Source organism: Natrix helvetica, assembly GCF_964273705.1.
Source record: "Natrix helvetica genome assembly, chromosome: Z".
NCBI lineage: Eukaryota > Metazoa > Chordata > Lepidosauria > Squamata > Natricidae > Natrix > Natrix helvetica.
The window spans coordinates 87955565-87969200 of NC_138554.1; the positions used below are offsets into that span (position 1 = coordinate 87955565).

Below are 13636 nucleotides of genomic sequence, written 5' to 3' on the forward strand. Positions count from 1 at the left end.
GCGTCAAAAGTTAAATTAATGTCTCTCCCATTAATGGGATGTATGATATCACAGAAATGTGAATTATATTATTTCTGGTGCAGGACAGAAATAGGATACACAAGGCTGGATCTGTTTTCTCCAAATTGAACAGTGGGACAATTTGCCTCCAGAACTTTTGGGTATTCTATCCATAGAGGTTTTTAAAGAAGAGGTTTTTCTGAAAAGGTATAGGGTTTCCCATTTGAGAAGGGGGTTGGATTAGAAGACATATTCCAAGGTCCTTTCTAACTGTTATTCTGTTATTCTGAGCTAAGAACCTAATCATTTCAGTGACCCAAAAATTCTGACTAGAGAACTACCTGTGCTGCAAGAGGCTCAGAATGAATGGATCCCTTTACTACACTTCATAAACTAAGGTCCTGATTTAAGACATTTTCATTCATCTTTGGCTATGTGGTTTTGTGCATGCATAATCGCAGTGTTTAGGGGGGATCCGAAAGGCAAGATGGCAGGAAGGAGAGTCATATTACATGTCTCTCCTCTTTTCCTCATGCCAGCGTGTGTGTGTGTGTGTGTGTGTGTGTGTGTGTGTGTGTGTGTGATAGGGCTTTTATTGTGAAAAGGACATCGACAATGAACAAATCTCCCCCTTACCCCTCTCCATAAGCCTGTAGGATCTGCAAACCTGGAGGACGTGAAAATTAAGTTGAGCTGGCTGCTTTAGCTCGATGTCACCAGACCTCTTTCTGGCTGTCATTAACGCACGTCTAAAATCAGTCCAGGAGAAACAAACGTTTCTTACTGCGGCCGCGCTGCGCCGTCCTAAACGGCTTAGCAACTGGTCGGCAGATATCTGGAGGGGAGGGGAAATTTGGCCTCTTTTTGGATGGGTGGGTGAATGTCAGGAAGCGTAAACTATTCGAGTTCTCTGGCGGGGTGTTATATTGGCGAGGGTGCGTGTGGTTGCAATTACTTCAAAGATAAATGTAGAAACACCAACTACTTGAATGCCTGGTGTTCTGAAAGACCAAATTGCTATTGGAAAAGAGATCGAGTGGAGTGGTAATGAATGCAAGCGAAAAGGAAGGAGATTAAAGCCCTGTCCCGGAGTTTTATATAGGATATAAAACAGGACGTGGCAAAAAGGAGTAGGCACGCCTGAACATGGTAAGCCATTGCCTTATTTTTACCAATATACTCCCAAGCATCTTTGTTGCGAAGTAATCCGACGGAGGTCAATGGAGAGAACTAATTGTGCAGTGGATTACTGCCTACTTAAATGTATCCAGATATTTAATAATAATCTATTAGAAAATCTTAACAGAAGATGCATTGATCCCTTCTTTCTGGCTATTTCTCTTGGCAGTTCCTCTGGTTACAACCACGAACATCCCATTTATTTTTTGCATTTCAGCGATGCTACCTTGAAGGATGCTATGCATTAAATTCGTTAGGTTAATTTTAAGAATGGGCCTGAAATAGCACAAAAGTTTTGCATCAGACCAGAACAAACCACCATTCCAGGATCTTCCAAACTATTTCAAGTGATCTACCATTTGACAGAACTGACATCCAGAATAGTTTGGATGTTTTGAGATTCAGATGAAAGATAATCTGAACACTATGAGTCAGGCTATGGCTGGCTTCATTACATGTGTTAACCATGGTTTGTTAAATGTTACAAGGACTGATTTAAGAACTAACACTCTACAGTATGTTGTCACTATGATTGGGTTCACACAACACACTGCTATTGTACTGTTGGAAGAAAAATCCATCTGGTTCAGTTCCAAGCTGGGAGAAAGACGCTGGAAACATGGAGGCTGATTGGAAAGAAAGGTTTATTGGTGAAGCAGAACCACCAACCACATGTGATTCTGGGCAGCTGACAAAATGGAGTTGAGAATGGGTGATTTCTTTTGGGCTTTGTATTTGAGCTTCCTGTTCTGTGCAAGAACATGCCCTTTAATATTCTATTGGTTGTTGTCAGATTCCTATGGGGTCATATTAGTGATGAAATTCATTTTTTTTTACTACCAGTTCTGTGGCATGGCTTGGTGGGCGTGGCAGGGGAAGGATACTGCAAAATCCACATTCCCTCTCTACTCCTCGGGGAAGGATGTTGCAAAATTTCCATACCCACCTCACTCTGGGGCCAGCCAGAGGTATTTGCCGGTTCTCCGAACTACTCAAAATTTCCGCTACCGGTTCTCCGGTACTGATTCAGAACCTGCTGAATTTCACTTCTGGGTCATGTAGTTATTATGTAGGGGTTACATAGGGGTCATAGCTGGGTCTATAAGCAAAAGAGGAAATGCAAATCCTAGGTGCTTGTCTGAGCTAATTTTGTCAAGCTTTTGTTAGTTGCTTATCTGAGTTTCTCTTTTGATCCAGTCTTTCTGAATGGATTACCAAATCTACATTTGTAAAAGTTGGCCTCCTCAGTTTCTGCTTGGTGGCAGGTAGACTGGTGCTGGTTTCTGCTTCCCTTAAGATCTCCCACCCCCCATTTCTTCTTTAGGGGAAATATTCTATCACACCTTTTTAAATATTCCCAAATTATTTTATTCTTTTTGGGTGGGGTGGGGGTGGGTTCCCACAGTACATAGACTGAAACAAGTCACATTATAATTTAATGCATCATCTTAAACCAGAAATGCAGAAAACTGTTGATGAGCATAGACATAACTGAGCAAAATTTGAAAATGTTGCTTTTTTGTATTTTAAGAAAAGAGATGGATACATGAAGACTGAGGGTTTTGGGAGGATCATACATTTCTAATAAGACTGGGAGAAAGCTGTGTCCTGGACCTTGAAGAGCTACTTATAATTGAACAACACCATTCTATTCAGCAACCATTAGACGTTACAACAGTGCTGAACAGAGGGACCTATGACTGATCCTCAAAGTGGCCATTATAGTGCCCCCATGGTCATATGATTGTGATCTCCTTGATTTACACTTAGAACTGGTTGCCAAGTTCCCCACAATCATATGATTTGCATAAGAATAGAACAGAATAGAATGGAATATGGAAGGTGCCTTGGAGTCTTCTAGTCCAACTCCCTACTCAATCAGGAGAACCTATACTACTTCAGATAAGTGGCTGTCTAATCACTTCTTAAAATGTTCCAGTGCTGCAGCACCATGATTTCGAAAGGCAAACTTTTCTGCTGGTTAATTGTCCTTACTGTTAGGAAGTTTCTCCTTAAGAAAAGAGGTTGCTTCTTTCTTTGGTTAGTTTCCAACCATTGTTTTTGTCCTACCATCTGGTGCTTTGTAGAATAATTTGACCCCCACTTCTTGTGACAGCCCCTCAAATACTGGAATATTGCTATTACGCCACCCCTAATTCTTTTCTTTAGACTAGTCAATGTGTGTCATATGTTGTAGTCTCTAGGCCTTTGATCATCTTAGTTGCTCTTCTCTGAACTTTTTCCAAGGTGTCAACATCTTTTTTGCAGAATGATGACCAAAATTGATTGCAGTATTCCAGGTGTAATCTTACTACCCTCACTCAAATGCACCTTGACCCCCCCTTCTTTCCTTTGCTCTCTCTCTCTCTCTCTCTCTCTCTCTCTCTCTCTCTCTCTCTCTCTCACACACACACACACATGTATGCACACGCATGCGCAAATGCGCCCCCCCCACTGCATTCTCCCCCACCTTCACTCACATGTATCACAGTATTTCCTCCAACTTGTGTGCAGCCTGCAGATCGAATCTCACCAGGCTCAAGGATGACTCAGCCTTCCATCCTTCCAAGGTTGGTAAAATGAGGACCCAGATTGTTGGGGCAATATGCTGACTCTGTAAACCTCTTAGATAGGCTGTAAAGCACTGTCTGTCTGTCTGAGTGAGCCTTGAGCCTGGTGAGATTTGAACTGCCAAATTGCAGTCAACCGGCAGTCAGCAGAAGTAGCCTGCAGTACTGCACTCTAACCACTGTGCCACCGTAATCCCAGTATATTTGAGACATACCAAGATGAAGGAATGATATTTGTTTATTAAAGAGAGAAATTGTGCTAGAGTAGCTATGATTGTATGCTTCTACCATTTCTTCAACATGATTGCTTGTAGTAATTCAAGATGCTTTTCAGCATACTTACTAAAATATAGCTAGGTAAAGAAAGTATTTTCTTTCTCATTTTTTGGTCCATTTACTGTACCATTATGCAGTAAGTTTTGTTTAATGTCTGCAAACATTCCTGGCAAAGGTACCTAATAATCCATTTAATCCATCTGATGTTAGCTGGACAGCAGGAAGAAAGCAGTTCAGCAATGGATAATGTAGGGGAGTTATTGGAAGAGAGAAATGCTGAGCCAGTTTTTTTTTGAAAGAATTTTAGCTTTTCATCAAATCTGCAAAGTTGCACTTTTCAGTACTAATATAAACACGGAGTGTGCATATTAAATTGAACCATAATGTTTTTGGTACTTCAAAGTGGTATTAATCCAGAACTGACAACCATGCAATTAATATTTCATAGTTGCTCAAGAATGGGTTACAGTACTAAAAATGGAACTGGGTATCCAATTTAGTCCACTGGATTATTTGGCATTTTCATTCTTTGTATTCCTACAGTGCATGTGAATAAAGTGTTTTGATGTGTTTTGGCCACTTTTATTGTGGTTCCTGAACCAACCAAAAATGTCATGGCTGGAAGATGGGTATTACTAACTACCAAAGAGCATTTGTCTATATCTATAGCTATTGGATACACCTAGGACAGGATTTCTCTTAATTTCTATTGCTATAAGTTGTTGCAAGTCTTTTGGATTGTTGCAGATTTGCAACCTGGAGAACATCTGATGTGCAATCAATCATGTGACTAGCCCAGAGGTGGGTTTCTATCGGTATGCACCGGTATGCCTGGACCGGTACCAGAAATTGGGCATATGTTTGCCAACCGTTAGAGTTGGAGGCCCCATACAAGTATGGTCTCTCCCCTGGCCTGTACCCCCTCACTCCCCCCACCCCCCTGCTCGCCACTCTCTCTCTCTCTCTCTTGCCCCACCTGTCCACACCATGGTTGTCCCACCCACCCACTTCCATTGCTTCTGCTAGGGACAGCCTTCTCCTCCTTCTCCCCCTGATTTCTCTACAGGTTATGCTTGCCTGCACCGCAGCAAGCATGGTGTGTGTGTGTGGGGGGGCTGGATGGGACAAATCAGCTGTGAGGCTGGCAAAGGAGCATCGGTTTCCCCCTCCACCATGGCTTTTGAAGGAAAGAAGCAGGGATGATGGCCAGTGCTTGCTTCCCTTACGGCGTTACTGCTCCCTCTCCACCGGCTGCAGCCCCACTGCCCAGCTTATCTGGGCAGCTGGCGGAGAAAGCAGCGAGCTGACAGATGGAGCTGGCCTGGCTTCCAAGTAGGAAAATGAGTGCCTAGACCCGGCAAGTCTAAAAGAGAGAGGCAGCTGAAAACAGCTGTGTTTGTGTTCCGTTTTTGTGCCTTCAGGTGGAGCAGAGTGCAGAGCCAGGATGCCGTGCAGGGCTCACTTCCCTCCACTTCCCTCCACCCGAAGGAACGAAACCAGAATGCAAAAGGAGGAACCCAGGGTGGGGTGAGGGCACCATGCATGACGACAGGGCACAAGCACGTGCGTGCAATTCGGTGTCGAGTCCCATTGTGAGGCTCACCATACTTCTGAGTGGAGGTGGTGAAGGAAGAGGCATGGAGGAGTCCGGTGACAAAATCCACCACAGCGGCAAGCTCAGGAGTTTTCTCCTGGATTCCGCTCTGTCCTGCCTTCTCCGATCACCCCAATTACTTTCCCCAGCATGTGATAGTTTCCTCCTGGATTCCTCCCTGTCCTGCCTTCCCCGATGTCTCCAATTGCTTTCCCCAGCATGCAATTTAGGCCCTTCCTCCAGCAGTCTATTTTTGGGAGTTTCCCCCTCTCTTTCCTCCCATCTTCCCTTCATCGGAGTTCCAATGACTTGGGTGGGTGGGGGTCATGTGACTGAGTGTGCATGAGTGATGTCAAGTTGGCCCTGCCACCCAGTCACATGACTGCCAAGCCACTCCCATTTGATCACACGATCGCCGAGCCACTCCCAAAAAACAGGCCGCACCTACATAATAGATTCTAAAAAAAATTGAAACCCACCACTGGACTAGCCATAAGAGACTTGGCTATTCACAAAATGGTTGCCATGTTGGATAATAATAAACCAATCATTTACCCAAACACTAATTTCCCACCCCAAGCATGCTCTTTACTAAGTAAAATTTTTGTGGGCAACTATTGGAGATTTTTATATACATTTATCTGGAACATCTTGTTGCTTCTTATAAAAATGGGAGCTAAAGTAGGAAACAATATATATTTCTTTGTCCTTCCCTTTTTCCTCTTTCCTCTTTTATTTCTGCCGCAGCAGCAAACAATTATTCTCTTTGCCTTAGGTTGTTGGCTGCATTTTCAAATCAGAACACTAAACCTGCTTTTAATTTAGATCAATGTGTTTTTAAAAAAACCCAAAAGAGTGAAAATTACAGTAGCTGAGATTCCAAGTTTGCATACTTACTTGAGTCTTCTGACAGGATCTTGGTGGAAGCTTCCAGAAAGAACCCCTGTGTTGATTGACAAAGATGCTACCTATTTTTTAACCTCTTGGAGTATAATGGTAATAACAACAGAAATATTGTGTGTAAAGCAAGCCTTGCTAGGAACTTTGCCAGAGAAGATCACAGAGAAAACTAGCATGTTTGTTTATTCTTGAGATTGTGGTCAGTATATACAGCAGCTTTCTTTCAGTCTATTGGCCTCCAGATGTGTTGAACTACAACTCCCATAGCCCCAAGACATTTAGAGGACTATAAAAGCTGTTGCCTGAAATATCTGGAGACCATATGTTTGAAGAAGATTGATCTATAGAAGGCTTTTAGAAGAACAAAGAGCGCTACTTTTCATATCTGACATTGTTGGATATGCATACTTTCTATTCTTTTCTAATCTTTTCCCCCTGGGAGTGGCAGAAGCAGGGTAATAACAGTCAGCACAATTCTTTTATGTGTGTTTTCCTTTTCCAACAATGCAGAAGGAAGAGAAAGGGTTTGAAGGTAAAAGAAACAGATAAATTGTTTCAATAGGCTTAATCCTCCCAAAGCTATAGTTTTAGGACCACTGGGACCCCACAACCATGAAGACAATATTCAGACTTTGTGGGAAGATGGAGAGCTGAGCTTAAAGAGGTCTGCCAGGGACCAAGATTAAAACAATATTCTCTTTGTTGGCATAATGTCTGTTTCATTTTAAGGATGATGTACCAATCATGATACAGATCAATTCATGGATTAACTGGTATATAACAATTACCTGACCACTGTTGTATGAGGTGGTATTTCCCATCTGCAAATAGGCTATTTCTGATTAAATGCTTTTAATTTTTGATTCCACCAGTCTTGATTGAAAACACTATAACTCTCAGCCTGGTTTGAAATGACTGACTGTGTTGGTAACGTAGAAAAAGCAGACGCAGACAGGAGTAAGGTTGTGCTGGGAAGGCCACCCAATGGAAGGCACCCTGATGGGAAGGGCACCCACACAGAGCATTGTTCGGGGCTCCCTTTTATTGTCAAACTTCTCAGAATAGCAAAAGCTCATTGGACAGAAAATACACTTGGCAACTATTGATTGATTTACAGATGCATGCTTTTCCTCATGGACACTTCATGATCACTTCATGATATAGATACGTGACTCTACTTAGTTACTATTTTGCTGCATGGAATATGATGTCTACGTGTAAATTCCATCGTCTCTTCTTGTAAGCAAAAGGATTAAGAGGAAGGAATGTGGACTTTGACTGATTTAATCAGCATGGTTTGCCAACTACTGATTAACCAATTAACCCCACAGACTGCTATGAACTTAAACTGACACAGTAAAATATTGGCAATTGACTATCATCCTTAAAAATAAATTGTCAAATTCTGGGAAGGCATGGCAAATTGAAGATTGCTCTGCAAAAGTGAAGCTGATGACCCAAGCATAGACCAAAGAATGGTGAGTAGACTGGCTCTTTGGAACCTCTTCAGATAAAGAAAAAATTTGAGATTATCAATATATGTTTTGGATGGCTGCTTCTCATGAAGAGTCTCAGGACAGATGTTTTCTGGGTTTAAGCACTGGAAGTGATATGACTGCAAGTACAGCAGTGATTTTTAAAGGAGACTAAGTTTACAAAGTCCACTTTCCAATCATTTTCAGAATTGCTTATTCACTATTAAACTATTGTAGAATTTCAGAATGACACTTTTAAAAATCTGGATGAGTCAGTCTTTCATCTTGAACATAAAAAACCCCTTAACCTTAAAAAAATTTAATTATTTGAAATAAACAGCAAAAAGTAAAAATAACATTTTAATTTTGCAAACATTAAGTATCTAGATAAAATTAGAATATTGAAACATTTACAATAAGATTTCTCAATTATGAAGTAGAAACAGCTTCTCATGGGAAATAGATCCTGCTTTGGTTTTTATAAGAGAGAACATATTTAAATAATTTCATGTTTTCAAAAACTGGACACTAGAAGAGACTAAAAGTTTTAGAATGAGGAAAGAATGAGAAATATAACCATTTTGCAGTGGTTATGACAATCAGAAAAGATTAGTCAACGATATCAACAATGTCTGTAATGCTGTCTTCTTCTGTTAAAAGGCTATATACAAAAGTTCTTATCGAAGAAATGTGAGATGTAAACAAATTTTATCTGTCAAGATAGAGATGATATTGAAAGAGGACTTACAACTGATAGGCCAGGAATGATTTAGAAAAGGATATTTAATTAGATCTACAAAAGAAAATGACTGAAGTTTTAAAATTTTAAAAAGAAAATATCTATGACAAACCAAAAGAGTGACCTGAATATTTTTTTCATACTGGTTTTACAAAAGAGGTTCCTTAAAGCCTTGAAGAATTTTGTGATGGAACAAAGAAGAAATGAAGAGAAATCAAATCCTACAGCAAAATCTATATGTACTAAAATTTTAGAGTGTTTAGAAGTAAATTGAAAGATTATAAAGTTTGTTTATTTGATCAAGGCTAAAATAAGATATGGTGTTACCTCTGGTTACCATTTTTGGATTTTCTGCTGACACAAGGACTAACAAGATAGTCCTTTATGGAATTATCTATAGATAAGATGGCATATGACAGTGATGGCTAACTTTTTTCCCATCGCGTGCCAAAAGCAGGGGAAATGAGAGGGTTGTGCATAATTCTATGCATGCATGCACTACCCCCCATGTATGTGTGACCTCCACCACTGCACATGCATGCACGACCCTTGTCTTTCCCCAATTTTTGGCACACAATGGACCTGTTTTTTGCCCTCCCCAGGCTCCAGAGGCTTTCTAGGAGCCTAGGGAGGCTGAAAACAGCCTCCCAGCCCTCCTTGAAGGCCCTCCGGAGGCTTCAGGAGGCTTCCCTGAAGCCTCTGGAGAGGAAAAAAATGGTCCAACGCGCAAACTGGAAGTCCGTTCCCGAACTTCCGGTTTGCATGTTGGGTTGTTTTTCACCCTCTGGAGGCTTCAGAAAAGCCTCTGGAGGGTGAAAAATGGCCGAAAATGAAGGCCAAAGTCAGCTGGCCAGCACACATGCGCATTGGAACTGATAGGGCAACACTTTGCATGCCATAACAAATGACTCTGTGTGCCATCTGTGGCACATGTGCCATAGGTTCGCCATCACGGGCATATGAAATGAAGAGAGAAATGTTTGTAAATTTAGAGATGGCTACTACATTTGTTTATATTTGTGCTGAAGATTGGAATTTTTCTCTTTCTTCTGTTTTTATTTTTCCTTTCTTTTTCCTTGCATTTTTTACTTCTCTCTATTTTGTTAAAATTCAGTTTGTATTAGATTTTATTATAATAAAAATGGTGGAAATCCATTTATCTATCCACCCATTCATCCATCTATTATGTGGTTATCAACTAGATACAGCTGGTGGCCAAAGTATTGCCATACAGTTAGTAGTCCTGAAGCATGCATAACATATTTTCATTCTTTTTTCAGAAAGGCTGAAGATTTTCCCGGAATTTTTCTACATTTGCTTTTCTCTAGGCCTGGGCAAGGGCATGGGCCAATGTTTTAGAGAATGCTTGGGCAGATTTCTTTGCATTAAGAAGCAAATTGTGTTACTCTGAAAATATCTTTGCAATGTTTGAGAAAATGAGTTATATTCAAAGCATTTAACATCAAGAAGCACCATTTGCATGAGACTGCTTTTTTAATGTAATATATATTGGCTTCCAGGATTAAAGCTTTGAAATGACAGCAGATACTGTGTCAGGATGCAAAGCAGTTTTTCCATGAATTACCAGCTGCCTTGAATGTAAATTCCTTGAGATTGGGAGATTTTTGATGCCTACTGAAGATCAGAGATTAAAAAAACACAACCTTTTTCTCTCTGGCTAAATCTGCAAAAAGGGTAGTTATGGAATGTATTTATTCTCCCTATGTTAAAAATTAGATTGTGTCTTCCTGCTTTGCTTATCAAGTGCACACATTTTTTTAAAAGACCATTGGAATATTCAAGCAAGGAAAATTTTTGAATAACCGTAAGGCTCAGATTGCAGTATTAGTTAAATATATACATGAAATATTACACACTTGTCGTCAGTATATTGCATTGTATCATATCCTCCCTTTCAAGAGTTATCTACCTATGAACGCATGGAAGATATTTCCAAAAACCGAAATGCTAAGGCACTTTTTGTTGCCCAAATAAAACTATGGAAAAGATTGTAATGAAAAGTCATATTCATTTGAAAGCATTCATAGCAAAAGGCATGTTTACTTTGGAATTGCTCATATAATTTTTAAAGGAATGAATGTCTTCACCTCTAAAGAAATCAGAAGAAGAACAGACAAGGAAATTAAAGGCAGATTTTTGGCATGGTTCCTTTCATAACTTATATTGATTCTGTTTCCACAAGGCAAGACTATGTTTGGATCATGAGCGCTGGGCAGAATGAATTACAATAATGGGGTGGGGGGGGACCTGGAGGAGAAAAAGGTGCAGATGGAGGAATGAAATTTGTAGCTGAGAGAGGTAAAATTATTAGATAGAGAGTGGGACATTTATATTGAATAAACTGAGAGGCAGCAGAAAAAAGGGAGCTGTCAATTCTAAGTGCAGCTTTACTGAAATTCCATCTACTTTATGGGTACGAATTATGAGAATGAATTTTAATAAGGTTGGAGTCAGCGCATTCTGCTTTTGCTAAGAAGCTTTAATGTTAATGCCAAATTCCAAAGACATTTGGAACGGTTGTTTTCAACTGCTTATTGGGAATGCTCATTCAGTTATTAGAAATGCTTGATTTCTCTCAGATTATTGAACATTTGGTCCTACTTGCAGCTATCATAGAAATATAGCTAAGTCTTAACAAGTCATAACTAAGTACATCACCTTCAGTTGAGACTGCTAATTATTGCCAGTTTCTAGACTCAGTATATGGTGGCAGACTTACAGTATTGGAAAACTAGATTTACTGTCCTCTTTAGCTTTCCATCATTTGAATCTCCTCTGATTATATAAATGAGATACTATTAAATTATCTCAATGCAGCTAGCTATCATCCATCCAGCATTAATAATCAGCTTATTGAGGAACTGACTTAGTGGCTTTTAGGACTGTCAAAGTCAGTTCTTCCTCTGATGATTCTGGGAAATTTTAACATCCCAAATAAATATCCACCTTTTTTTAGAAATGTTACTATCTTTTGATTTATAGCAGTTAGAGACTCCATCTATCCAAACATCATCCTTTATTTAATCGGACTAGGTATATAGAACTCTTTTTTGCCTGCCAATAGATATATGAGTTTCAGCTGCTCATTTTGGCTTCTCACACTTTTTCTAGCTTGCTTAATTCAGCAGTCTCAATCATAAGGATATCTTCTAATGCAGTGATGGAGAACCTTTTTCAGTTCGGGTGCCAAAAGCATGTCCGTATGCGCTATTACGAGCGTGTGTGATAGCACACCCTCATAATTTAATGCCCCATAATACAGCCCACCCCCATAATTTAATGCCACCACACACACCATGCCTCCTGCGCATGCGTGCACGACCATCACCACCACCCCGCTGGCCCATGCATGTGCGCATGGCTTTTGGAGTCTGGGGGTATGAAAATTGCCTCCCTGCCCCCCCCCAGAGGTCCGTTTTTTGCCCTCCCCAGGCTCCAGAGGCTTTCTAGGAGCCTGGGAAAGGAGAAAAATGGCCCAACAACAAACCGAAAGTTTGGGAATAGACTTCCAGGTTGCCCCTTGGGCTGTTTTTCTCCTTCAGGAAGCTTCCCTGAAGCCTCTGGAGGGCAAAAAACAGTCCAATGTGCAAACTAGAAACCTCCAGAGGGCAAAACACGGCTGAAAATCAAGGCCGAAAATCAGCTGACCATCGTACACATGAGTGCTGGAGCTGATAGCGCGACACCTTGCGGGCCCTCAGAAATGGCTACGCATGCCACCTGCAGCACGCATGCCACCTGCAGCACGTGTGCCACCTGCAGCACGCGGGCCATAGATTCGCCATCACGGTTCTAATGCATTCCACAGGATATATCTCTGCAAGAGTCATGTGACTGAGTTGCTGATCAATAAAAGTTTGCAGAACCAGTCTCTGTGACTTGATCTACTGTTGAAAGAAAAGAACAAGAGCTGAATATCGGAGTTATATCTTTTAAGAAAACTGAAACTGATACATTTATTTTTATTTTTTAATATTATTCTTTGAGATCTTATTCCTTTCATAGTACTTCCCAAAAGTATAGCTAAGCCAGATTTATAAGATGTTGTTTATTTGTAGGAATTGGTCCTACATCACACTACCAGCATAAATGTTAACAAATAAATGAAAATCACATTATTTGTATGTTTGATTAAAGCTAATGACTACATTTCAGAATATTGAAGAGCTTTGTTTAATCTTGTCTATAAAATCAAAACAAAACGCCAAGTAGTTTGGTAGAGCTTCCACCTTAATAAATTGTACATAAGTTTGCAATTACACCCAATAAACTTTAAAGAGTTTAGAAGAAAGTGTCAAATGTCTGAATTTTTATGTAAAGATTTTAATAACTACATTGTCTCCTTTGAATATATTGTAAAATATATTCAGGGATCTCTTATTGTCAAAGCTATGAATTTGCCTAGGCAGGGATATCCACAAGGGAGTTTAGTTAAGATGATGGCCATAATGCATACAATCATTTATATGCATTGATCATATAACACATGTTTTAAAAAGCCAGTGTTTCAATTGTCTGCTCTCAGCTTTCATCTTGATATTTTTACTCCTGCTTATTGGGCACGTGGCCTAAATTCCATCATTATAAAAGTTTTCCCAGCTAAGTGCCTCAGGGCATATTGGCTTCTAGTACATTACTTTTGTAGGCTAAGAAATGTAATCATGACATACCGTAATTGTGGATGCTAGCTGGGGATGCTAGCTGAGGAGTTTTGAGAGCTGAAGTGCCCACTCTTAGGTTTGCAAAGTTTGAAAAACACTGCATTAGACCATTGTGCAAGAATGCAGAGTTGCTGCTGGCTGTATGTATGTTTTTTAAAAACCACGCAGCGGAGATTTAGTAAGTAGAATTTGTCTCCAGGGCAATCAGGTAATTGTTGTCA

The 13636-nt window shown here is 40.2% G+C and overlaps 1 protein-coding gene across 3 annotated transcripts in view; it reads left to right on the plus strand.

Moving 5' to 3' along the window:
* The first annotated feature begins 642 nt into the window (after positions 1–642).
* GASK1A (golgi associated kinase 1A) overlaps positions 643–13636 on the plus strand; it is a 39271-nt gene continuing 26277 nt past the window's right edge. For all 3 annotated transcript variants that reach the window (XM_081971139.1, XM_081971141.1, XM_081971140.1), the window contains exon 1: positions 643–1149. In XM_081971139.1, coding sequence (XP_081827265.1) covers positions 1147–1149 — 3 coding nt within the window. In that variant the 5' untranslated portion in view covers positions 643–1146. The remainder of the gene's footprint in view (positions 1150–13636) is intronic.